Source organism: Cavia porcellus, unplaced genomic scaffold (assembly GCF_034190915.1).
Source record: "Cavia porcellus strain 051 isolate PalLab524CR breed Dunkin Hartley unplaced genomic scaffold, mCavPor4.1 scaffold_12, whole genome shotgun sequence".
In the NCBI taxonomy this organism is placed as follows: Eukaryota; Metazoa; Chordata; class Mammalia; order Rodentia; family Caviidae; genus Cavia; species Cavia porcellus.
The window spans coordinates 59,691,226-59,717,639 of NW_026947495.1; the positions used below are offsets into that span (position 1 = coordinate 59,691,226).

Here is a 26,414-nt window from a genome sequence, read left to right on the forward strand (position 1 = left end):
TTGCTGGCTCTAATGAGGTCTGACATTGCCGAATGTTTGCCAAATAAATAAATACCACTCCCTAAACTCTTAATTTTCATCATAGCACTTACACATCCCCTAACATGCTATCATTTATTTTTTATTTTGTTTATTACATTTGAGTAGTTTATTCACTGATTATTCTAACATCAAGGACCATAATGAAGCACATCAGGCCTTCAGTGTCTGTTGAACAAATGAACATAGTTTCCTAGAACCAATCCTGTTTCAATTACTCAATATAAAACATAGTTATTCCCATAAAACTCTTTCCAAAAAGGAAGGAATGCTAGTATTTTTGGTAATGGCAGTAAATAACTGTTCTTACAAGCTTCAAAGACATGCTTTACTAACATCAAAGTTCTAGATACAGGTAAAACTTAGGGTTTTTAATTTTCAATATGGTGTTGCAAAGCATTAGTTTTCAGAAAGCTTATGAAAATTCTCACCCATCCTTGGTTTGATCAGCCACTCCTGCCAAGAGCTGCACAATCTTCGGATTGCTATTTGGATCATTGTATAGTCCAAGATAGCGCTGCACAAAGTCTTCTGGGGTCATGTAATGTTCTCCATCAACCTCGGTACTGGCATACTAAAAAGTGAATCAATAATGCATGTGAAAAATTAATTTTATAATAAAACTAATTAAAATTACTCAGTATTGTGTAGCCACCAAATGTTTTGTGAAAAGCATAAGTTAAACCCAATATTAAAATCAAATAGCAACCACGAGTGCCTAATTTTTGTCCATAGAGTGAACAATCAAAGATGAAGAGACTGATCTAAGAACACCATGCTCTGTGTACTGACACGCCCCCCCACAGGATGAACCTTAACAATACACTAAGTGGAATGAGCCAGACAAACCACACAGGCATGCACAGGATCCCCTTACATGAACCGCCTGCCACAGGCAAAGCCACAGAATCTGCAAGTAGAACAGTACCAGGGGCCACAAGGAGGGGGCCATGGGCACTACCAGGTTAATGGGTACAAGGTGTCTTTTTGCGGATGATGAAACTTTTCTAGAATTAACGATAGTGATGGTCACATTGGAAATGTACTACTAAAAAACTGAGTTGTATACTTTCATGTCTCACATGCTGACTGTACTACTAGAGCTCTGAGTTATATACTTTTAAATAGTTACAATGGAGAAGTTTATAAGAATATTTTTATCTTTAAAATATAAACAGATAACAGATATCAGAAAGACTAAGAAAAGTGAAGGGAAGCAAGGACCTGAAAGTAAGAAAATAGTCTGCAGTAGCTGCCAGAGATTTGTAGACCAAGAGTGGGAGGTGGGCTGAATCCCAGGACTGACAAAAATTAAAAATAAGAGTGAGAGCAAAGGGAAACACAACCTGCCTGCAAACCTTAGAGGTGACATGAATGAGAAGCAAACAAGACCTTCTACTTGTTTATTTCTCTTTTTTTAAAGACCTTCCGTTTGTTCCAAGTTCGACTAATTGGAACAAAGAAACAAATTAAACACCCTATTTTACATCAATAATGTTTTTTGTGTCAGGGCTTCGCTATGCAGTTCAGGTTAACCGTAAACTCACTTCGTAGCTCACAATGGCCTCAAACTCACAGCGATCCTCCTGCCTCGGCCTCCCAAGTGCTGGAATTACAGGCTTGCACCACCACACCCAGGTTTATATCAATAATTTTTAAAGTAATAATAATAATATGCCACCTGTCAAAGAAATTCAATAGGTTCAAGGTACTGTAGTGTAGCATGACCAAACACGAACAACCAAAGCCCTCCTTGAGAGGCAGCAGATTTAGTTACTCTTGTCAACCAACAAAGCAGTAAGATCAGAAAACTTCCCAAAACTAAAGAGAAGCATTCACAAAATATTAAGCACAAAAAATTAAAACAAAACTCCACATTAAGGCCTGGCCCATGATAAAATTGAAGAACAATGAATAAAGAGAAAATCTCAACAGTTTTATGAGAAAAAAGCCAGATCACATTTCTAGTTAAAAGGATGCACCTTGAAACCACATTCTTAGGTGACATAAATCGGACACAAATGTGTTAATACTGCATTGTTTCTCTGGTGTGAGAAAGTGAAAGTGTAAATAAGGACCAAAATGTAACACATACTGTGAAACAGGAAGAAAATGTTCAAACGGGAAGGGGGAACTAGGGAGGGAGGAGGGGAAAGGAGGGCAGGGAAAAGAAAAAAAGTGAGAAAACAAAGAAAACATGGGAAGAAAGCTTTTGTAAACAAGAGGAAGACAGGTTAAAGGGAGAGCAGAGAAAAGAAAAAGAAAAGAATCAAGATATATAAGGTAGAAATTCCCTATGATGAATGTGATCATTACATATACCTAAAATGTACCAATACATAAACTTAATATAAAAAAAAAAAAAGAAGCAAGCTGAGCACAAAAAGAGAGAAACAAAGAAAAAGCAGGTCACGTATAAAAGAATCATGAATTGTGACATTGTACCCCTCAGGAGCAACACTAGAAGCTTAAAGACAATGGAAAAAGGCCTGGGAAATTCTGAGGGAAGTTATTTCCAACTCAGAATTCTGAACTGAGCCAAACTTTCATCAAATGTACACTTAGGTTAAAAGCACTTGGAGCCTGTAATCCCAGCACTCAAGAGGCTGAGGCAGGAGGATCGTTGCAAGTTTGAGACCAGCCTGGGCTGCAAAGTGAGCTCAGGGCCAGCCTCAACTATACAGTGAGATCCTGTCTCAAAAAAGACCAAAAAAAAAAAAAGTACTTGGAGATACCTATGCTTATGAAACTTTCTACTCGCATATACTGTTTCTCAGGAAGCTACAGGAGAATTTTTTGAAGAAAGGAAGGGAACTAAATTAAAGGAAAATATGGGACACAGAAAACAACCTGGGGAAATAGCTACGGGGATTCCAGGACAGCTGAGTATGTAACTCTGACCAGCAGATGGAAGGTCCAGAAAGTAAAGTCACCAAGGAAAATAGACGGCGTGGTTACCCAAGGCATTGGTTACTGGAGCGGAGTCCACTCTACCCTCCACTCCTTAGCACTCTACCGAAAATTAAAACCCACGCCTGTACCTCTATTTCTAAGCCCACGCCACCGCTCTGCTTTTGTGGCTCTTTCTTTGGTGTTTATCCTCTCTAATATACTATTTTATGGATTTTACTGTGTCCCAGGATGGGTCACAAGGGAAAGAATCTTTGTCTAGTTTGTTTACTAACATATTCCAAGCACCAAAGGCAATGCCCAGCACACGGTAGGCACTGCTTAAAGATCTGATACATTAGTGAATGGGAAGCAAGTACACAAATAGGCAAATAAAATGTTTAACTATAAAAAGCATTTTTTGCACAAAAATAGGAAATATAATACACGACTAGATTTAAACAAACTGTACCAGCAATTATAATAATGTAGATACCACATACTAACTTAGTAAAAAGAGTAAGTATACTGAGAAGAATGGAGGGAGAAAAATGAGGAAGGAAGTAGGAGCAGAAAGAAGTACGTTCTCAACTACCGGAATAGCTTGTTTTGTTTTGTTTTACAGCCTAGAAATAGCAGAATTAGAAGAGTGAAGAGAAATTCAAAATAAGTAGCCTAAAGCATTACAGGAATTGTTCTGGAACATGAAATGGAGAAGTAGGATCAGAGCAAAGAATTGTTGGTTTACCTTTTAGCCCAGTTTAAATGCCTATGAGAATAAGTTAAACCAACCACCAAAGACTACCATAACAAGTGCTTAAAAAGCCAGGTTAGACATTCTTTAGTAACTGATACTATCAAAGATGATATCAAACCTCACCCCAAAATCAGTTATGCTCTCTCTCCATGATTATAAAAGCTATTTCTGAAGTGGACTTGGGTTTACATTTTGACTTGATCACTAATTTGCTCTGCGTTCTTAGCCCAGTTCATTTTTGTTTTTTGGGGTTTTTTTGTTGTTGTTGTTGTTTGTTTGTTTGTTTTTGTCTTTTTCCTTTTTATCGGTACCGGGGATCGAACTCACGACTGCCTGCTTGCAAGACATGCGCTTATACCACTGAGCTAAACTTCCAGCCCCCCACCCAGTTCATTTTTCCTCCAGACTCCTACATAGTTGACACATCTGTACAATGAAGATGGAATAATGCTTAATGTTTCAAAACAGTATGAATGTAAACACAAGAAAAAGCAAACTGTAAGATGTTAATACCAACAGTGGATAGATTCTACCAATTCCTGTCAACTGCTTCTTCCCTTCCTCTTTCTCCAACATATAACAGAATTAGACATGGTCCCCTAATATCACAAAATTACCAGAGTTAAGGACAGGCAGAAGTAAAAAAAGGCACACTAGAGATGGAGAGAGATATTACAACTGGAAAAGAAGTCTAAAAACAGAATTTAAGATTGAAAATCCAGACATGGAAGCACATACCTGTAATCCCAGCACTCAAGAGGCTGAGGCAAGAGGAGCACTGTGATTTCAAGGCCATCCTGAGCTAGAAAGTGAGTTGAAGGCCAGCCTAAACTGCATAGCAAGACTGTCTCAAAAAGACAAAAAGAAGGGGCTGGGGCTTTTTAGCTCAGTGGCACTAGCACCTGCCTGGCAAGCATGAGGTCATGAGTTCGATCCCCAGTACCAAAAAAAAAAAGAGGTACACTTAAAAAGACAAGAAGAAAAAAAACTTGACAAGTCAACCAATAACCAAATATGAAGTTGGGCATGGTAGTGCATTCCTATATCCCAGCATTCTGGAAGGCTGAGGCAGGGAGATCACAGGTTTAAGCCCAGCTTGGGCAATTTAGCAAAGTTGGGTCTCAAAATAATAAATAAAAAAAGTGCTGGAGATATATAGCTCAATGCAAAAGCCCTGAGTCCAACCCTTAGTATTACAAATAAATAAACAAATAGGTATGAGAAATATGAGATATAGTGTACTTCAGGAAATACATCATGAGAAAAATGTACTGTTCAAAGAACAGGGAAGCAAAGAGAAAGTAAAATCCAATTTCAATTGCAAATGGAGAGAGAGGGTACTTTTAGCTGCTCAATGCGAACAAATGTAGTAATAAAAGAAACTTTTTTCTTTTCCTATGGGAAGAGGAGAGTTAGAGAAAGTAGTGGAGGAGAGTACAGGAGTCCAACGGTTCCCTGCCTAGTATAAAATAAGTTTGTGTATTTCATATGGGAAAGAAAGACAAAGCAGGTTAAGTATCCTGTAACAAACATGCCTATGGTCCAGATGTGTTTTGGATTTCAGAATTTTTGTGACGGTTAGATAATTGGCATATACGCAGCGAGATATTACGGGGACCTAAGTCTAAACCCAAAATTCATCTATGTTCTATATATACTTTTCTAGGCATGGTTCATCAAGGTTAGTTTTTTTAGACATGGTATCACTTTGTAGTTCAGGCTAGCCCTGGACTATGTAATCCAGGCTGCCCTCAAACTTGTGATGATCCTCCTGCCTCAGCTTCCTTAGTGCTGGGATTACAGGTGTGTGCCACCATGCCCAACTTCTGAAGGTAATTTTATACGATACAACTTTATATAATATTTGTAGTGCACCTACATTTTTTTTACTGTGACTCATCATATGAGGTCAATTGTAAAATTTTCTACTTGTTATATCAACATGTCAACAGTTGAAAACTTTTGACTTTTGATGCATTTCAGATTTCAAATTTTTGGATAAGGAATGTTCAAACTGTATACTAAGATATGCAGCAGAAGCAAAACTGAAAAGGCAGTTTGAGATCAAACAGTGGAAGCTCCGAATGAGAGAACAGCCGGAACTTTATTCTGTGAGTCACGAGATGCCGCTAAATAATTTGGAGGGAGGGCAAAGAAATGATCTGACCTGTGCTATCGCTGGCAGCACGGTACGAGGTAGCAGGGGAAGACGGGAGAGAGACTGTAACAGGGAAACCAAGCAGTGGCGGCCACCCAGCTCCAAGTAAGACAGAGGACTGAAGAGGGAGCCGTCCTTAAGAGCTTTGTGCTTTATATATTCCTTTTAGTAATGCATTTACAGAATTCAAAATTAAAATAGGGGCCAGGGATAGCTCAGAGGCATAGCACCCGCCTGGCAAGTGCACGGTCCTGAATTCAACTCCTGGTACAAAAAAAGAAAAAAGATATTCAAAATTCAAAAGGAACAAAAGATATGTAGTGAGAACTCATCCTACTGCCTCTGTACCCACTCAATTCCCCGCCCTCGAGGCTATCAATTTATATGTATCTTTCTAAACATGCTTTATGCATAGATAAGCATTTTACATATGCATATACATATGTGTGCTACTATGTATAAACATACACAAACATATGTATGTATAAAATTCTTAGCCATTTCTCTTTTTTCATAATTGGCATATTATTTATACTATTGTGAATGTGTCGCTTTTTCAAATTCAGTCCTTTCAAAAAACAACTTAGCTATATGCACATATACAATTGCATATACATACCATAAGGCACCATAAAAATGCTCACATCTTTTGACAAGAAATCCTGGGCCTGATTCCTATGAAAAATTACAGCAAAAGGAAACCTAAAAGCAAACTATAAAATAAGAAGATGCTAGATATGGAGTTCTGGTCATCTTTGTTCTCCCCTCATAGCTGTTTGGTACTGCTTTCTTTCAATAGCACATGACAAATGAGGAGAAGGAATAATGAAAACATTATTATTTTTAAAATATTGGCAATTCACTGACCATCCTTTTACCAGAGTCTTTATTTTCTGGCAGCTGAATTTGATCAGCAGTATAACCACTACCTCTGCAGAACACATTCACATGTGAATCTATAGAATTACCAAGATTTCAAGCATTGTTCTTTCCTTTTCTTTGAGACAGAGTCTAGTTATGTAGTGCAGGCTGGCCTCGAACCCACTATGTCACCCAGGCTGGCCTCCAACTCCTGGCGACCCTCCTGCCTCAGCCCTCATGAGTGCTGGGATTACAGGTATCCCAGGCATCAAATATTCTTAACTTTAAAATTCTCAGGAAACAAGTCAGCCTGGGCACAAGCCACTAAGGACACAGCAGCCAACAATGAAAACAAATGCTTTTGGTGACATGAAGTGAAACAGGCTTTGCCAGTGTCTAGGGTTATAAATGATGCCAGAGAACCACTTAACCTGAGGGACTTTGCCAGTGTTTTTCCCAGCGCTCCTAGTCTACTTTAACTTGATTTTAACTGAAAGACAGAGAATGTAGCTCAGAGGGAGAAAAGGGTAATTCTGCTTTTACACAAGGAGTCAGTACTTGACTTCTACAGGAGACAGTTAATTAATTAACTCATTAAATTAGAGACAATTACTTGGCACTGTCAGTAAGCCTGCTACTGGAACAGACAGAATGGAAGAGGGAGTTTAGAACTAAAACCAGAATCTCATTTTAAGTATCATATTAAAGACAAAAGTTGGGACCTCAAAATCTGGTGTTAGGGACGGGGGTGTAGCTCACCAATAGAGCACCTGCTAGCATTCTCAAGACCCTGGATTCAGTCCCCACCACAAAATAAACCCCAAAACTTTTGAGGCTAAGGTATAGTTCAGGGATACAACTTCAAAGTGCTTCTTTTAACTGATTGGGTAATGTTTTTAGTTGAGCATAAAGGCACACACCTGTAACCTGAGTTTTTCAGGAAGCTGAGGCAAGAGGGTCACAAATTGGATCCTAGACTAGGCAACTTAAGTGAAACAAATTTAATAAAAATTTAAAAAAGAATTTCTAAATGGCCTGATGATATAGTTCAGTGTACAGTGGCCCTGAATTCAATACTCAGTACTATCAAATAATAACAATTATAATAATGTTTAATATAATAATTTTTAATATAGTAATGTATTTTTGGTTTGGGAGGGTTTTTTGTCTGGTTTGTTTGTGGGGAGGGGCGGTATTGGGATTAGAACTCAGGGCTTTGCACTTCCCAGGTGGGCGCTGCATTGCTGAGCTATATCCATGGTCATTACAGTAATGTTTTTAAACAGATTTTTTTTAAAGTAAAAATAGTCTAAGGGTAGAAATAAGAAAATGTTAAGGGTCTCATTAAGGCCTACTCCCTTTACCCCTCCCTATCCCTTGCCCCAGAACTAGAGATTGAACCCGAAGCTTCCACCCCAGCACTTACTTTACTTTTTAAGTTTCCCAGGCTGAGCTCAAACTTGGGACCCTCCTTTCTCAGCCTCCCAGAGTGCTGAGATTACAGATGTATACCACATACCTGACACAGGGTCTGCTCTTCCTGCTAAACAAAAACACCTGAATGCTTACACTAAAAATAACAAAAACAACTTAAAATTTTGGGTTCTAAAAACCAACACTATGCTAAAGATTCCATAGATCAAGATTTTAAAGATTTAATATAGAATTTTCATAATATTTTCCATTTTGTACCTCTCATTTTAAAGGATACACTAAAATGATTTCAAACAGAATTGCCAAATATTATATCCTTACTCCAAATAACTGTAGAATTAATCACCTGCCATTTCAAAGATGTCTCTTAAGTTGTGGTAAATCCCTCTTGGGCAAGAAGTCAAGGACATGTGGAAGACATTGGCCAGAAGTAGCTGACAGTATCTGAACAAAAATAGGTGATCTATTTTCTAGATTGAACTTTTTCCTAATCCAAGTATTTGAAATGCAAAGTACACACAGCTTTGATAGTTCCAGAAACATTTAAATTTCATTGGCTATAACTGATAATCTGAAGCTGAAGAAATAAAATGAATCTTATAAGGGTAAACTCAAATATTTAATCGAAATTATTGTCTGTAAAACACAGACATATCACAATTACACTGAAGATCTCTGTCAACAGATTATGCTATCTAGAAATGTTTTGCTTTAGAAGCCAAGAGATCAACCTACCAAGGCCTCTCTCCCCTGTTTGGAGTGAACTAGATGATAATGACTCCTTTATAATTCACTAAAGTTAACCTTAAGTGACCTCAGAATGTAGGTAACTGTACTGCAGGCTAACTATATTAACTATATTTTAAACAGTTTACACACAACTCTAAATTTCTACTAAGAAAAAAGATTAACCTAAAATTTGATGGCTCGAATGAGTAAAAAAAAAAAAAAAAATCATAGCCTAAATGATAGAAATTACCTGTTTAAATGGTGTAAGTTCAAAAACAGTTCCCTCAATGCTTTATATTTCCAAAAAATACTCCAAAGATTAAAGGAAAGGTCTGATGTGCTGTGAATACAAATCTGGTTTCTTTTAAAAACTCATATAGTGTATCAAAAGCATGGATTTTCTTCATATTGAAATGGAAGTAATATATCTAAAAATGCTTGTTCAGCACAAAATCCACTGAAATAAAATCTATCATGTTATTTTGCATTCACCATAACACTGTGGCACCATGTCTGCTGCAAGGGATGCAGACCAGTAAAACAGTTCGTGTCACCAAGTAGCTCAGGAACAAAGGCACTATGGACTCTGAAACCACTGTCAGAGGTGAGTTCTAAAGCCCTACGCCATTACCTCATTCCTGGGTAAAACACACAACTGGACTGGTTGAGGTGATGTGTGCTGGCAGTCCTGGCTGAGAGGCTGAGACAAGCAGACCACGAGTTTGAAGCCAGTCTGAGCCACACTGTGAGATCCTGTCTCAAACTGAAATTTAGCTCAGCGCTTCCTGGGTTCAATCTTCAGTGCCAGGGGAAGCCGCAAAACAATGACACACATAGCTTCTTTTAGTTCCTTCTCTAGCAAGAGATTATGAGTAAAATAGCTGCACTGCTGTGAGGCTAAACCAATGCTGGACACCAAAGTGCTTGGAAGTGGTGAAACATGCATATTGAAGTCATTATTGTAAAATACACAGAGAATCCCAGTTTCTTTTCTGGCTTACTGAATTTTTCTGCATTTGCCCCAACAAAAAGGAGTTGCTGTGCTTCTCTCTCTAAAGGTTTCCCAGGGGTTGGCTTCCTGTATTCCTGAGCTCCCCAGGTCAGTCATGACTGGTCTCAGCAGCGATCTCTGCTTAGCCAACACGTGGCTGTAACATGAGTCAAACCAAACTCTTCCTCCATGGCTTCGTGCCAGCTGAAATGAACTGACATTTCCTTATCGTAACATCCTTTCAATTTCAGTAACTCGAACAACGGTGTCATAAAGTTTAGTAGGTGCAGACATCCCACAAAGCATCTCCCATATAAGAAAATGGCCTGGGTGAACAATGGAAGACCACGGTATGTATTAAGGTAAGAGCTGGGCACATAAAGCCAGTGCTCTTGCTGTCCCTACGTTACTGCTCTTCCTGCCCACAGAAGCCAAATTTAGCCAGGAATGTGTGCCCTTTCCCTAGGCGCCTCTGCAAACGGAGAAAGACTGCACAGCAGGTCTGACACACAAGCTCTGCTGCAAAGTTACAATGGAAATCACATTGCATTAGCACGTTAAATCAGAATGAAAGCATATCCTACTGCAAATGTTTGACTGAGAAAAAAATTTTCTGCACATTTGACCACATCAGCTTTTAAAAGTTTTACTAAGCCATACTGATTTTCAAAAATACAAATTTTAATCAGTAACACAAATCTTTTCCAATATTACTGAAATCAAACACATGAGCATTAGGGAAAAAGCAGTCTTCTATATCTTTCATGTTCACAAAAAACAACCTCCTACTTGATTTTACAAGGAAAATTCTTCATGACCCTGCTTTTCTTACTCAGAATGGTTCTATGAAATGCTGAGTTTCTTCTTTTTAACATATTTTCAAGAAAAAAGACTTTTAAAAATAAAAATATCAAGTATTTTCGCTATCTAATGTGGCAAGTCCTATGTCAGCTACCCCTGGACAATGGAATTCCTAACAGAGTGGGGAGTATGACAGCCTCATTAAACACTGAAATCAACCAAAGCTACCATAATAAACTAGGGCTTCCAAAGCAATGTTCCCTCACAAAATGATCAAAAACCTTGGAAATAAAATAATGGCCCCAGACTACTCAATAACCGGAACTAGAATACTTCCCAGGGCAGATTAAGTTGAATAATTAATTTACATTGTTCTTTAAATAAATACTTCGCTCTCTTGGTCTAAGTAACCATGGGAACACTCAAAGAGCACATATATTATAAGCCTGGACAAATCATCTCTCTGACAGTCAAGGTACAGCTCCTTGGGGGACAGAATGTTTAATGTTCACAAACCTTGATTAAATACCAACATTTTTGCCATAGAGCAAGGAAGACCTTCATCCTGATGGGGAGCAAAAAGAATTAAAAGATCTGGGAGACAGACCAACAAAATGAGTGTAAAAATCTGGCCTGATGCCATTTTTAATAAAGTTATTCCAAAAATAAAAAACAATCAGGGCAATTTGAACACTGAATAGAAATTAATGATATTAATGTATTTTTTAGGTGCAATAATTGTATGGTTTTTCAGTGTCACTTCTTTTAGGAACACATAGTTAAGTATTTATATATGCAAAAACATAGCATCTAGGAACTGCTTCAAAATAGGCCAGCAATGTAGATGAAGCAAGATTAGCCATAATTGGAAAATTATACTATTTTCTATAAATTCATATGTGACATTTTCCATAATCAGGATTCATCTTGAGACCATAAAGTAGAATAAATTAGACATATACATTTAAATATCATATGATTCTTCTTATATGAGAAACCCAAAATATAAAGAGCAAAATAAATAGGATAGATAATAGGAAATAGGGAGACAGATGTTTCTCAAATAAGAAGGGAATCAAGGGTTGGGGGAGGAGAGAGAAAACAGATTAAACAAGGAATTAAGATGTGTTATGTAGGGCTGGGGATTTAGCTAAATGCATAAGAACCTGCCTTGCAAGCAGGCGGTGGTGAGTTCGATTCCCGGTACCAATTTAAAAAAAAAAAAAGATGTGTTATGTACACGTCCCAACTCCACATGAGGAATGTAAACATTACGTACAGCAAATATATACTAAAAATTAAAAGCTAAAATAAAGACTACAGGAAAAAACAGGATGATTCTGTATATACTAACACTTTGTATCTCCAAACAATATTTCAAAAAGTGCATTAAAATACATACAGGAAGTTTACTTCATTTACTGTATCACCTTGAGCAAGTTAGTCATCTTCCTGAAGCTATTTCTTAAGCTATAAAATGGAAATACTAGGGCTGGGGAAGTAAGTCAAAGGCAGAGCAAGTGTTTGGTTTGTATGAGGCTTTGAGTTCAATCTCCAGCACCAAAAAACAAAAATAATAATAAACGAGCTAGGTGTGGAGATACATGCCTGTAATTCCACCACCAGGTGGATCTCAAGTTTGAGCCGTACTTGGGCAACTTAATGAAATCCTATCTCAAGATTAAAAAGGTGGGTGGCTGGAAATGTAGCTCGGTGGCACAGTGCCTGCCTTGCAAGCGTGAGGTTATGAGTTCAATTCCTGGTACAAAAAAGATTAAAAAAAAAAAAAACAGACTAAGGGTGCAGCTCAGTATGGAGCCCGTTCAATCCCCAGAACAAGAGAAAGGTGTGAGCTACGGACGGGTATGACTTAACAGTAACACACTTGTCTACCATTTCTGAGGCTGTGGGTTTGATCCACAGCACTGCAAATGAACAGAACACCAATAGTACCTACCCTTAGAATTGTTCTGAGATTAAATATGATTTGTACAAAACACATAAAAAACTGCCTAAAACATAACAGTAACCCAATAAGCTTTAGGCATTATTACCTATGTTGTTTGTTTGTTTGTTTTTTTAAAATCACAAACCCTTTACTCTTCTAAGTAAATGCTTGGGGAAAAAGACTGAAAGAAACCAACTAAGAGAAACCATTAGGGCTGGGGATTCAGCTCAGTGGCATAAGCGCCTGCCTTGCAAGCGCACGGTCATGAGTTCGATCCCTGGTACCGATAAAAAAAAAAAAAGCCACTACCTTTTAGGTGGCAGGAAATTACTGGGATTTGGGGGCAGGACTTTAAGCCTTCCCTTTCTACAGAAGTTTCTACCTTTTGTTTTTTAATTGTATATGTGAGTTAAGCACAGTGATGGCTGGGTAAGGTGAGACCAGCCTGGGCAATAAAGTGAGATTCCTTGGAGGCAGGGGACATGCTTGAATGTGTAATTTAAGTGGCTTGGGCTTGAGTCCTTTAAGAACTGGGATGTCTTACTCAACCCAGATCTCTAGCCCCCAGAATTGTATCTGCCTCCTTTTGGACAATCAGTAGCTATCTGTGTTGAACACAGTTGCTCAAAATAATGAGTCACAGCATGAGAGGGTAGGGAACACACAAGAACAACATTCAGGAGAGGGAAGAAACCACTAGAAAGAGTAGAGGTATCTACAGAAAGAGTAAGGTGACATTTCATCTTCAGAGATCCTAATTTTGGTTCATTATTCACGGTCCTTTCACTTGTATGGCCAAAATAATATGGTTAATGTTTGGATTTCTTGAAAATGTATTGCATAAAAGACACACTGTCATTAATCCCCTCCAAGACCCGCCCCTCACTTCAAACCAAGCGCTCACACCCTTGTTCTCGCCACTTTCTGAAGCAGTTTTGAAAGTCCTCTTTCCTTAGCGTTTTTACGAGAAGTGAACAGAAGTGTGGTGAGTGCGGCTGCCAAAAGCCACGCGAGACAAGGCTCATAACAACAGTCCAGTGTGTCCTCCTCACCTTATTCCCCAGATCGGCTCTTTCCAAAGTCAAAATGACCATGAAAGGTAATCATTTTGAAGTGATTCAGGACATCGAGGCAGCTACAACAGCCCACTAAAGACATTCCCAGAAAGGACTCCAGACCAGCTTCAGAAAGCGGCAAGGACTGCAGGGCCAGTGCGTCTGAAGGGGGAGGGTGGTAACTTTGAAGGGGATTAATGGCAACGAATCTTTTATAGTAAGATATTTGTGTGAAGTATTCTCCATATCTTTCTACTACACCACGTATTTTTGCAGGTAATATGAAAGCAGCACTAGCAAGAGCACTGCTGAACCCAGCAGTGTGACCTTAGGGAAACCCTCGGACGGCCCAGAAACTCTTCCCATACCTGTCCCCTACCCTCCCTGCTAGGTCTCCAGGTTTCCTACATGCTGCATACATACATTTGTTGTTTTCACCCCAGCCAGTTTTCTTTGCTCCTTCTGAAAACTGCATGCTAATTTTCCTTTAAGATATGCCTCCCTGGGGCAGGAATATAGCTCAGCAGCACAATGCCTGCCTGGCAAGGGCAAGTCCTGGGTTGAATTCCCCATACCCACACAAAAAGAATGGCCTCCCTTCCCAACTCTCAGTTTACACAGGTGATTCTAGCGGGGCAGACTCAACAGCTCCAAAGGTGAGCTTGTGATCCTCAATCTACTCCCTGAGACAACTGTACCCATCTGGTACTGTTTGGGGGTTGGGCAATAATTCCTAGGCTTAAACTAGAAATTAGGGAAAACGCTGACCTGCTTTTAACCTAGGGCTTCTCCATAGAACAAAACTGAAAATAAAGCCAAAGAAAAGGAAACCAAAAAAGGAGATATATGTGATTCTGACGTTAGTTAAGTTCCCCATCAAGTACTGGCTAAAATCCGTACATTCTGGACCCAGTCAAGTGTGACTGAATTTTTGTCAGTTAAGATGGAAACTGTCTTGACTAATGTATCTTCAAAACAGGTACTTCTTCCAGCTCTAGAAGTTAATACTGGCCATTCCAAGGATTGCACTGGAAGATACTTCAAAAATTTCCACAGTACTAAACTCTGGACAGACCGGAGATAGTGATTAAATGAATCATTTTACACACGGGGCTGGGGATTTAGCTCAGCGGTATAAGCACCTGCCTTGCAAGCAGGTGGTCGTAAGTTCGATCCCTGGTACCGATATAAAAAAGAATTTTACACACAAAAAAATAAATGACAAGTCTGTGTCCTGTTATTTCTGAGTCTGTGGTTGGACTATTACTCTTCTGTGGTCCAGAGGAGGCAACTGAAGATTTGGGAAAAAATTCTGCGAACACCTGCCTCAGTCTGTTGGTTCTACGAGCCTTACACTATGACTATGCCTCTTCTGGAACTTTACAGACTTTAGAGAAATAACTTATTTCTGAATATGGGAATTTGTGAAGATCTTTGCATGGCTCAAAAATGTGATTAACAATTGATTACATGCATGTACTCTTACATGCCTAATTAATATCTTAGTCACATTATTAGGTCTAGCATAGTTATCTAGGGAAGACAAAGAAAAAAAGAAAAGGGAAGTCCTCATTCTAACTCAGGGAAAAAGGAGACGAAAAACTAAATTTTATTTGGTTCTCCATATGTTAGGAAGAGTTGACATGTCACTTCATTTAATCTTTGTAACATTCCTTTTGTTATGTGTAGTGGTTCCATCTTAGATGAGAAAACAGGTTCCAAAACTAAGGGAAAAGCCACTAAGAAAAAGGGGTCAAACAAGGGTTCGAATCTAAGTTAGACCACAAAGCCCACACAGACTTCAGCTACATCCTGCTACCGCCTGGAAGGAAAGAGTTCCATCCAGGTCACAGTGTTGTAAGAGCAACACAGACAGATCAGACGGACAAAACTGGAAGACTCACAGTCTACTCAGAGCAAGAAGCACAGAAGTGTAAAGAACAGTTACAAATCGAGATGACATCTTTACACTGTAAGCTCAATCATTCTACTTTCAAAATGAAAGGCAAAAACTCTTTATTAGCTTCTACACTGTCAAAAAATTAAAAAATCAAACTCTTCCTCCCACCCGGGTCTACACACAAGGTCCTGCTCAACGTGTCTCCTTTCAGCTGAGCTCTAACTGGCCATTTATCTCCTCATACACTGACGCTTCATGTTCAGTGGTCTCCTTCCTATTTGCTGAACATCTGGTATCAAACCACTTTCTACATCCACGCCTAAGCACACAGGAGCTATCTCTTTGGAATTCTCTCAAACATCTGCCTGTTTCTTACTATTTAGTCCTCAATTCTAACATCACCACCTCAGAATTCACTGACCATCCTCTTGGAAAAGGATAAAACATGGTGGCCCTTATCACTGTTTATGATCAAAAAATATAGTAAGTGTTTCTTCTTTTAAAAATTTATGGGCCAGTGATGTAGTTTAGTGGCACAAGCACCTGCCTGGCTAGTGTGAGTTCAAGCCAGTACTAAAAAATTTTAAAATAAAATCATTTTTTAAATTTAAAAAATAAAAAATTTAAAAGTCACATTGCTCTTTTTTTTTTTTTTTTTTTTTTTTTTTTTGGTCTTTTTCCTTTTTATCAGTACCAGGGATCGAACTCACGACTGCCTGCTTGCAAGGCAGGCGCTTATGCTGCTGCGCTAAATCCCCAGCCCCACGTCACATTGCTCTTAATTTGCCCTCAAAACCCTTGCTGCCATGTTGAACACACTGTCTGAGGTTCTTGTCGCCCTCTGAAGCAATTCTGAAAGTTCTCTTTTGTGATTATCTTTAGTTGAACTGTCATGCCTGTCTCAGTACTCTGAACTGATTCATCACAGCTACCTTTCATGGCAATTTTGACTTTGGGGAGAGCCAGAAGTTGCATGGTAGAGGATCCTGTGAATCCGGTGGGTGGCGACACTGGAGTGCGTTCACCAAACTGTCTTTCAGTTGGATGGCACGCAGGTGCAGCAGCCACCATGTTTTTGATCATACCTCATAATAACATGAACGAGGACTCCCAGAACCACTTTAGGAAGTAGTAAGAACAATTGAAAATGTGCATTCCAAGCAAGGGGGAGCATTTGGAGGGAGAAGAATGGCAGTTTATCTTTTATTGTAATAATGTTTAAAATGTAAACATACATCACGTATTTTGATCATGCCACATAGTTGTCATAATCTGTAATTTTTTAAATTTGTAGACTTTTTGTCTGTCTCACCTTTGTGAGTCTCCACCTACAGCGAATTCCTCTCTTATCCCCACCTTCACTGAATTTCTTCACCTTATGTCTATAAAGGTAGAAACTTGTAGGGCATAGCATGGCACATACCAGACAACCTAAAATGTATTGATTCCAGGGTTCAAATGCAAGCGCTGCCAGAAAATACATATATATCTTGATTCGGAATAGGACATAAGATGGTATTTTAAAACACTAGATTTCTTATCTTTGCCATGATTTTTCAATCCTTGTGAAAAGTTAAAGACACAGTCTCATTATGGTGATAGTCTACCATTAATTTCTAAGACTTTTTAAAATGAAAACAGAAAAAAAAGAAAACAGTAACCATTTACGATGCTTCCTTAAAGACAATGGCTATCATCTGCAGTTCCTACATTCTAGAGAAATGGTGAAAACTCTCAACTGGACTGCTCTGTGTACCCAGACTGTTATTTGACCCAATTTACACTATGAAGCCTCCTTGCAGTGTTTGAATAAATTCTCACTTTTGAAATGATTTAATTTATTAATTTTTATTTATTTACCTTTTTGGAGAGAGGGTCCTGCTATGTAGTGCAGGCCAGCCTCGAATCACTTATGTAGCCCAAGCTGACCTAAAACTCACAGCAACCCTCCTGCCTCAGCCTCCCCACTGCTAAGATTATAGGTGTGCACCACCATGCCCAGAATGTTTAGAATTATTTACCTGGTCAAAGTTTAATACATAAATTGAAACCATTTTTATTTTCCTCTTCGTTTCTCTCTTAAACAAGTTAATCTACTATCTATCCTTCCATACCTTTCTCAATGCTGAGTCATACACAAACATATATTTGGGTGTAAATACATATACAAAAACATTTATGAAGTGTCTTTATTTTATAAGACAAAACCTTGCTACATACAAAAAAAGAAAATGTCTCCATTTTCTTGTTTTACTTAATAGTACTTTAGAAATTCCTAACCAAGCTGGGCATGGTAGCACACACCTATAGTCCCAGTACTTGGGAGGCTGAGGCAGGAAGATCTTCACGAGTTCAAGGCCAGTTTGAGCTACATAGCAAGACTTTGTATCAAAAAACCAACCCCCTCCCCCAAAAAATAAGAAATTCCCTAACTGGCTGGTGTGAACTAACTCATCCTCTTTAGTATCTGTGTAATATTCTATGGTATAGTTATTCCATAATCTTTCTACCACTTTTTTTTTTTTTTTTTTTTTTTTTTGTCTTTTTCGTTTTTATCGGTACCGGGGATCGAACTCACGACTGCCTGCTCGCAAGGCAGGAGCTTATGCCGCTGAGCTAAATCCCCAGCCCCTCTACCACTTCTCTTTGATAGCACTTTTTTTTTGGAAAAAAATGAGCATTGTGGTTAGCAAGTTTGTGTACTTACATATATATATATATTGTTAAGAATATTATTTTTCTGGAATAAAGATCCTAAAAATAGGCCTTTTTGTTTAAATACTTTCATCTTTATCCCTTTTTCCCACCTTCCCTCTCCTTCAACCTCTCTCTCATTCTTGCTTGAATTCCCAGCAGCGCCTCACAATGGCAGGTGAGGGCCTACCACAGAGCTACACCCACTGCCTGTTTACTTTCGTTTTAAGCCACTGCCAGACTCCTTTCCAAAGAGCCTTTGTTTCTACAAATATAGTAATGAGAACACTGTTGTTTTCACATTTTGGCTTCAGTAGATGCGTTCACCCTTAATAATCTTACAGCAACTCTAATATAGGGGTACACACTCCATATTTTTGGAAACACAGCTGGAATGCATATCCCAAAAAAAGAACAGTCCCTCGCTACAAGCCCTGTTAAGTTCCCTACACATCTCTAGCCTACTGGTTTAGGAAAAAGAAAAAAAGCAAAGAGGGCCAGGGCTATAGAAAAAAAAAAAAAAAGAGGGCCAGGGCTATAGCTCAGTGCACAACACCTGCTCTGCAGGTGCGAGGTCCTGAGTTCGATTCCCAGTACAAAAAAAGTAAGTACGAAGTGTGTACACAAATATATATTGAATCTAATGACATTTTTCCACTAAAAAATTAATGTTCCTAAAAACCTTAAGGAATAATCACTCTTTGTTTTATATCCGCATCATTCACTTCTTTTATCTACACAAGACAAAAAAATTTATCTAGGATATGATCTTTGTTACACTGGCACTAATGAAGAAAAGAACAGGGTCAAGATGACACTGAGTTCTACATGGTAGTAGATTTTTGGTCTGGTACATAGTTATATAGCTTTAATATACATTAACATGACGCATTGTTAAACGAAGAACACAGCCTATCTATCAACTAAAAACATTTAGGGGATCTTTTAAACATTGACTTTAAAGGGGTTTTTTTTGTTTTTTACAAAAGTATGCTGCCACAAGGAACAGACAAAATTAAGTCTTCAGTCTAACATTTTTTAGGATCCATAGCCCGTCACAGCCCTGATGTCCCCACCTCGTCTGCCTGCGCACTGCTCCTAGCAGAGCCTTCCGCTGCTGCACACCTGACTTAGCAGAACCGGGCCAGTCCTAGTGCGCGGGTGAGAGGCAAAACAAGAAAGAGATAAATCAAGAAACACAGTTCCAGGGCCGGGGATTCAGCTCAGCAGCGTAAGCGTCTGCCTGGCGAGTGCAAAACAAACAAACAAAAAAAGACAGGAGAGTTATAAAGGTAGGAACAGTAAAACCTTAACATAACAACGGGTTGTAAAGTTACAGCACAGCCAAACACACCAGAACTCATGTGTTGTGCTCCAGGTTCATGAACTTGGTGGAGGTGGAATGGGAAAAAATAGACTCTTGGTGAATACTTTTTTGTTCAACTAATAGAAAACACAGTTCATCAAAGCTTGAGAAACAAAAAACACAGAAAACAATTATTCTATCTCCCTATAATCAATATAATGTTTTATTCATAAAGTCCCTATGAGCTCACACATATAATTCCACTAAACTGAGTTCTGTTTTCAAAAGATGAGTTCACTGCTCTACAGAACAACTGACTCTAGCTGGGGATACAGCTCAGTGGCATGAGCGCCTGTCTGGCAAGGGCAAGGTCCTGAGTTCAATTCCTAGTACCAAAAAGAAAAAAAAAAAATACTGACTCAAGCTACATTGTGTGAAGTTAGACGGCCAATAATCACGGATCTAAATTTTACAGAGATGGCCAGGGATGTAACTCAGCAGCAGAGTTCAACTGCCGGTACCAAAAAAAATAAATTTTATAGAGAAAAGCTTTCAACTGTATTCTAAAATTTAAACTTAAATCTTCTCTTGGTAGTCTTTAAACAGCAAAGATGATCGTGAAATCAAATGATGCCCAAGTCCTACGAAAACCAAGTCATAAAGAAAACAGAACATATTTTAACTAGACTAACCCTTTTTGTAAAATCCCCCCTTGAAGCTCCTGTGGAACTATTCTCTCTAGTCCTCTGCCTTTCCACTGCAGTCATGACTGTCTCCTGTACATCACCTGGGCCTCTGTCCCTGTTTGCACTGAATCCTCCCAGCCATAAGGATTCATCTACTACCTGGACCCATTTGTATATGTCCAAATCCAACTTTAACTTAGTGGTTGCATTTACTTAGTAATCAAGCCCTGCCCACCTTCCATGCAAAAATTCCCCAAATGGATGTCTGATCAATTAACATCTATCCCCAAAATGCTAGGTCCACTATTCCTTCTTTACTTCTAATTTTAATACCAAATTTAATAGATTCTCTCCTTACAAAGTCACTGGTGTTGTCCTTCATTTATCTCCCCAGCCATCAGACACTCCAGGTCATTATCTCTCACATGGAGTATTTCAACAGCCTCTTAGCTGATCGCCTCAGTCACTTGCAGTCTCTCCACACTTTATCCAACTCACAAAGAGCTGCCAGAATCCTCCACTTCAATTTGCCCACTCAGAAACCCAAGGAGCCTCCCTACTGTTTCAAATCCAGACTCCTCAGCCAACTGTTCCAGCTAGCTTCAGAGTAAAGACAGTTTTAATTGCATCACCTAAAATAATCGGGTTATTTTTTCCTGTGTTCTTAAGCAAAACACAGCTGCCATTAGCCCCTGATATATCTCAGCCTTTCAAAAATCAGTTCGTTTCAAAATCCTACAAGCTGTATACTATAAAAGGGTTAAAAGAGTGGGGGTTCTGCCTCTGCCTTTGTTGGTGGGAATGTAAAGTAGGACAACCACTAATGAAATCAGCAGGAAAAGTCCTCAAAACAAGCTTACTTAGAAATTCCATGGCAGACGTGGGGTTGCACACCTGTAATTCCAGTACTCCGGGAGAATGAGACAGAAAGATCACAAACTCAGTACTCCGGGAGAATGAGACAGTCTTGGCAATTTAACAACTTACTGAAAAACTAAAAAAATTCAAAAAGGGGCTGGGGATTTAGCTCAGCGGCATAAGCGCCTACATTGCAAGCAGGCAGTTGTGAGTTCAATCCCCAGTACCGATAAAAAGGAAAAAGACAAAAAAAAAAAAAAAATTCAAAAGGCCTGGAAATCTTGCTCAGCACAAAGGTCATGCGTTCAATCCCTAGTACTGGAAAAACGAAAATGAAAAAAAAAAAAAAGAAAAAGAATTCTTTTCCTTTTGATCCAACTATGAGTTTGGTATATACCAAAAGAATTACAGGCATAATACTTCAGTAACATGTGCATAACCATGTTTATAGCAGGACAATTCACTATAGCTAAGCTTTAGAAACAGCCCAAATGCCTGTGAAAAGATGAACAGACAAAGAAAATGTAGTGTGCGGAATATTAGTCAGCCCTAAAGAATAAAATCACACCATGTCCAGGAAATGGGTGGAACTTGAGGGAATCATCATAAGCAAAATAAACTATACTCACATTAAACATCACATTTTCTCTTACATAAGAAACCTAAAATACAAATAAATAACATGAAGGAGAAATGATAGGAAAGTAAAAGGTAAACTCTTGGAGATAGGGAAGAGGATCAGAAGAAGGAGAAGGGGAGAAAAGAAGACATGGATAAAGGCATTGAAAAAGAACAAGGCACTTTCTATGCATGTACCAATCTTCCAAAATAAACATCATTATTCTGTGTTACAAGCATGTGCTAACTGGGGAAAAAAGAGACAAAGAAGAATCAATTCAAATGAGTTGTGATACTTAAGTCATTCTGAATAATTTCAGAAAAACATTTCTAGATGATGCTGGATTTCTACATTGTCTTCTAAAGCCATAACCAACCAATTAATTATTTTGTTTCCATTTCAAATACGATAATCTGGAAGGTTTTTTTTTTAAATGACATGATCTTGTGTTTACTGTACCTTTTCAGCTGAGCCACAGTAAACAGTGATAATATTGGAAAAGGAAATAAAATCTGGAATTATTTTTTAAAAAGTGTGTGGATTCAAACTTCAAGGGTACTCTGGTCTATACCACCTGTGAAATAAGTGACATTAACCAAGTCATTTAACTGTATATGAAAGGGATACTAACCCTACTTCACGGATTATGAAAATTAGCATAATGTCCTCACAGCACTGGGCCAGTGTAGGGCACCCTAAAAGGTCAGCGGTGTTCCCCGCCATCACTGTCACACGGGCGCGCTGTTCTGGGCAAGCCCATTTTGTTGCTGTACCACAGCGACTGCATTTGCCTTCAGCACTCGTCTCCTCAACACGGGCCACACGAGATGGCACAGACCTCTCAGAGAGGGGCTCACCCAACACCAGTCCATCATCGATCAGGAACTGGCTCCATTCTCTGTTTGAATTATTCAATTTGGTGTTTATTACTGAACTAAACACAAGCACGGGGCATGCAACAAATAGTCCTTATAAGTATTTGTCAGGAATGAATAAAATAAAAAAAGAAAAGGGGAAAGGGAGGGAGAGAGGAAGGGGAGGAGGGGCTGGGGACTTGGCTCAGTGGCACAGTGCCCGCCCATCACGTTCAAGGTCCTGAGTTCAAATATATATACTGTATCTCCAGCACCACACACAAAAAACTAGTTGGGTAAATATGTTTAGTGCTAAAGAAATACATAGTTAGAACGTATTTTGTCTTCTATTATATCTAAATATTCATGAGTTATAAGCATGTAAACCTTTGTAAAGGGATCCAATAGCTTTTTAGTATCCACAATTTTAAGTATTTAAGCCAGGGTAAAAATCTAATGTCACACTCAGTAACTGTGCTCCAGTGGACCTACCTACCTATCCCGTATCTTTCTAGCTGCTTTATATCCTCCTGAAGGGAAATATCTATGCTGTCACTCTCTTATCCATCAATAATGCTTTAATCAGTGCTCTACACTGAGTGTGAAGTGTGGAGTTACAGATTCCACAGGTTTTCAATATAAAAATAAGTATCATTAAAATAATGAGAAAGGAGCTGGGGGCCTAACTCAATTGCAGAATAAGTCTATGTGAGGCCCTGGATTTGCTCTCCAATACTGCAAAACAATTAAAATTGTAATACATAAAAAGATACTGATAATACGCAAAATGTCAGATGGAATGTAAAAATTTAAAAGCTGTCAAACAGCAAAACACAGCCCTGGCCTTTCTCCTTGTATCTCTTACCATTCCCCACTAAAAACAAAACAAAACAAAATTCCATACAGAATTACAAAGTTTTTCTCCATGGAAAGTTTAAGCTGGAAAGATCTAGTTCCTTTATGTCCTGCTGAGTCCACATGAGAAGATAAAATCAGGAAGACTAAATATTTAGCCTATAGGTACAACAGCCAGACAAATGCAGGTCTCAGAATTACACCAGCGTTCCTCATAACTTGAGCCAATGTTCTTTTCACTACATTAACTTTTTGACTGATTTTTCCCATGCCTACTTAATCCAGAAAATAAGATTAACTATTACATGAATTCACAAAATGACCAAGTCTGATCATATGACATAGTTAGCACTGCTATATTTTGGGATATGCTCAAGAATATTTGTGAAGAGCCAGATGGTGGCACATGCCTGTAATCCCAGCACTTGGGAGGCTGAGGCAGGAGTATTGCCATGAGTTTGAGGCCGGCCTGGGCTACATAGTGAACTCAAGCCCAGCCTGAACTACACATCGAGACCCTGTCTCAAAACAAACAAAAAGAGTATTTATGAAGAATAAAAATTTCAAGTTCTACTATAGTTATTTTTGTTCTATAAAAGGTATTTCCCTTAATAGATTTCATAAAATTTAGGATTCCCATTTTAACTAATTCTTTTTTGTTTTGTTAGCAGTGCTGCAAATCAAACGTAGGCTTTGTGCATTCTAGGCAAGTACTTACCAATGAGCTACATCCATGCCTTTACTAATTCCTTTTTATGAACTATACTTATACATGGCTATCTACACACCTCCTCCCCAACAATAGTTTAAAGAAGCCACCTCTTAGATAAAAATGTCATCTATTCCAGGCTCATCAGCATATGTTGGAATCTGTTCCTAATTATAGAATCATAGACTTTTAGAATTGGAAGGAACCTTGAAGGTCACCTTTCATTTTTACAGAGGAAAATAATACCCAGCAGGAATCTGGTGAAGGTTAGTGTCTACACAGGAGCCCAAATCCAGAATAAAATTTCTCAAAACAAATTTTCAGAGATAAATACAACCTTTAGTGAAAACACCTTAGTTCATCTCCTTTTACAGTTACTTAAGTACAACTTCCTCCAAAGAGAACTTTAGAAATTTTTTAACAGCAAATGAAAAAACTAAGCCAACTGTTTTTAAAACTCTACAGCTAAGTCACTAATCCTAAAAGCTTAGAAGTTTAGATCCTCTCAAGAATTTGAGAGCAACATTTCATAATGAACCCCCACAGGCCCGTGGATATAATAGAGGGAAAAAAGAAACATAACTTAAAAATTATTACATGGAGGATTGTTTAAGTAGGCAAGTTTTATGCAACTTTCCAGGAAGACAGCATTTTAGTTACTGTATCTGTCAATCATACAAAAAGTCCAATACATTTTAAAATATTATCTTAGTACTCACGGGAAACTAGAAGTTCTTTTTGGTCTACTTTTACACATTTTAAATCATGTAGGGAAAAGTGGTCTCAAGAAAACCACTTATCAACCCTTCATATGAAGGAAAAGTTGTAATCAAACATTAGTAAAAAAATTTAAACGACGTGTCCAGTCATGTTTGCAAAAATACATGGACACAGGATATTCCTCAAACGTTAAGTCTGAAAAAGGGCTAAATATTGGACCCCCCTTTTCTTTCAGTAAAAGATACACTCCATAAATCAATTTACCTGTAGGAATATGTTTCTCAACTCCTGAGGATCACCTCGCTTGGTAGTCTGCACCTGAAAGGGGGAAGGGAGGAGAGCTAGTTAATGCTTCACTAAAGACCAAGGCAATCTCTTGGAGTTCCCATCTGCTAACAATCAATGCTCTTATCAGGTGAAGGGCATTTAATTTAAAACAACCCAAAAGCCCTAATTGCTGATAACAACTGTCAAATTGGAGATCTGAGACTGGGGAGCTAAAGAGCGGTGTGAACAGCCTAAGATAGGGCAAATTACAGGCGGTGCTTCCTCCTGAACCGCAAAGGAAAGGCTACTTTATTCCACATCTACTAGCAACACAGTAGCAACTACAGAGCTTCAAATCAAGAGACCCACAAGAGTGGTGCAACAGGAGATTTAAAACACCCAAATTAACAGCATGGCCTAGCAGTCTTCCTTCCCGATGAAAACCAGTCATAGCGTATAATTATCTCGACGCCCCTCTCTTTCCTCATCCAACCAAAACATGACAGCCGCCACAAATAAAACACTTCTAACATCCTGCAACCTCCAAGGCAAACGTCAAGCACGGCCCTCCCGCTGCACGGAGGCCCCGAGTCACCCATACTCACCCCCTCCCCCACCGCAATACACTGATGCCCCAGGCAGCCCCGGCTGCTCTGGCCACTCGCTCTCCAGCTGCGGGCTCGCCATCCCAGGGTCTAGGACAGGACGCTACTCCTCCGTCCGTCACACACCCGCGGTCCTCACCAGCCCTCCGCCTCACGGTCCCTCCCTCCCCTCCCCCGCCGGGCATCCTCTTCCCTCGGATCCAAGCCCCGCGAGCTCCAAGCCGCCCGCCGGAGCCCCAGGACGCGCTATCTAAGAAGGAGGCAGAGAAGGAAATGGCAAGAGGTGGGGCGGCTGCAGGCAGGACCCTCGGAATGTTTCTTATGCAATAAAGGCAGCAGCGGAGAGTTGGAGTCACCTTGACCGCCATGCTGTGCTCGGAAGCCGGGGACGCGCGAGCGAGGGAGCGAGCGGGGCCGAGCTGTCAGGGCGCGCGCGCGCGTCGCCTCCCGGGCCGCGCCCGCCCTCCCGCTCCGGGGCGCGCGCGTCCCTATGCAAATGAGCCGGGCGGCGGCAGGCTGGGGACGCAGGGGCGGCGGCGGCGCCCCGGGGCGGCCGGGCGGGCGGGTTGCAGGGGCTCCGCAGCGCCCGCTGCAAAGTGCGGCGCGCGGGCTGTGGGGTTCCGACGCCGGCGGGGTGGCCGCTCCTGAGCCGCCGCCAGCCGAGCTCCAAGTTTGCAAG

The 26,414-nt window shown here is 39.6% G+C and overlaps 1 protein-coding gene across 2 annotated transcripts in view; it reads right to left on the bottom strand.

The window, feature by feature from the left end:
- Nucleotides 1-26,202, bottom strand: part of Slc25a12 (solute carrier family 25 member 12) — an 89,553-nt gene extending 63,351 nt beyond the window's left edge. Inside the window, exons 1-3 of one of the 2 annotated variants that reach the window (XM_003478539.4) lie at nucleotides 26,092-26,202; nucleotides 25,128-25,181; nucleotides 471-613 (exon numbers count right to left, since the gene is read on the bottom strand). In XM_003478539.4, coding sequence (XP_003478587.2) covers nucleotides 471-613; nucleotides 25,128-25,181; nucleotides 26,092-26,103 — 209 coding nt within the window. In that variant the 5' untranslated portion in view covers nucleotides 26,104-26,202. Of the gene's footprint in view, nucleotides 1-470; nucleotides 614-25,127; nucleotides 25,182-25,927; nucleotides 26,056-26,091 lie in introns of those variants that run through there. The other variant, XM_063259273.1, reaches the window with a different exon arrangement.
- Between the last annotated feature and the right edge of the window lie 212 nt (nucleotides 26,203-26,414).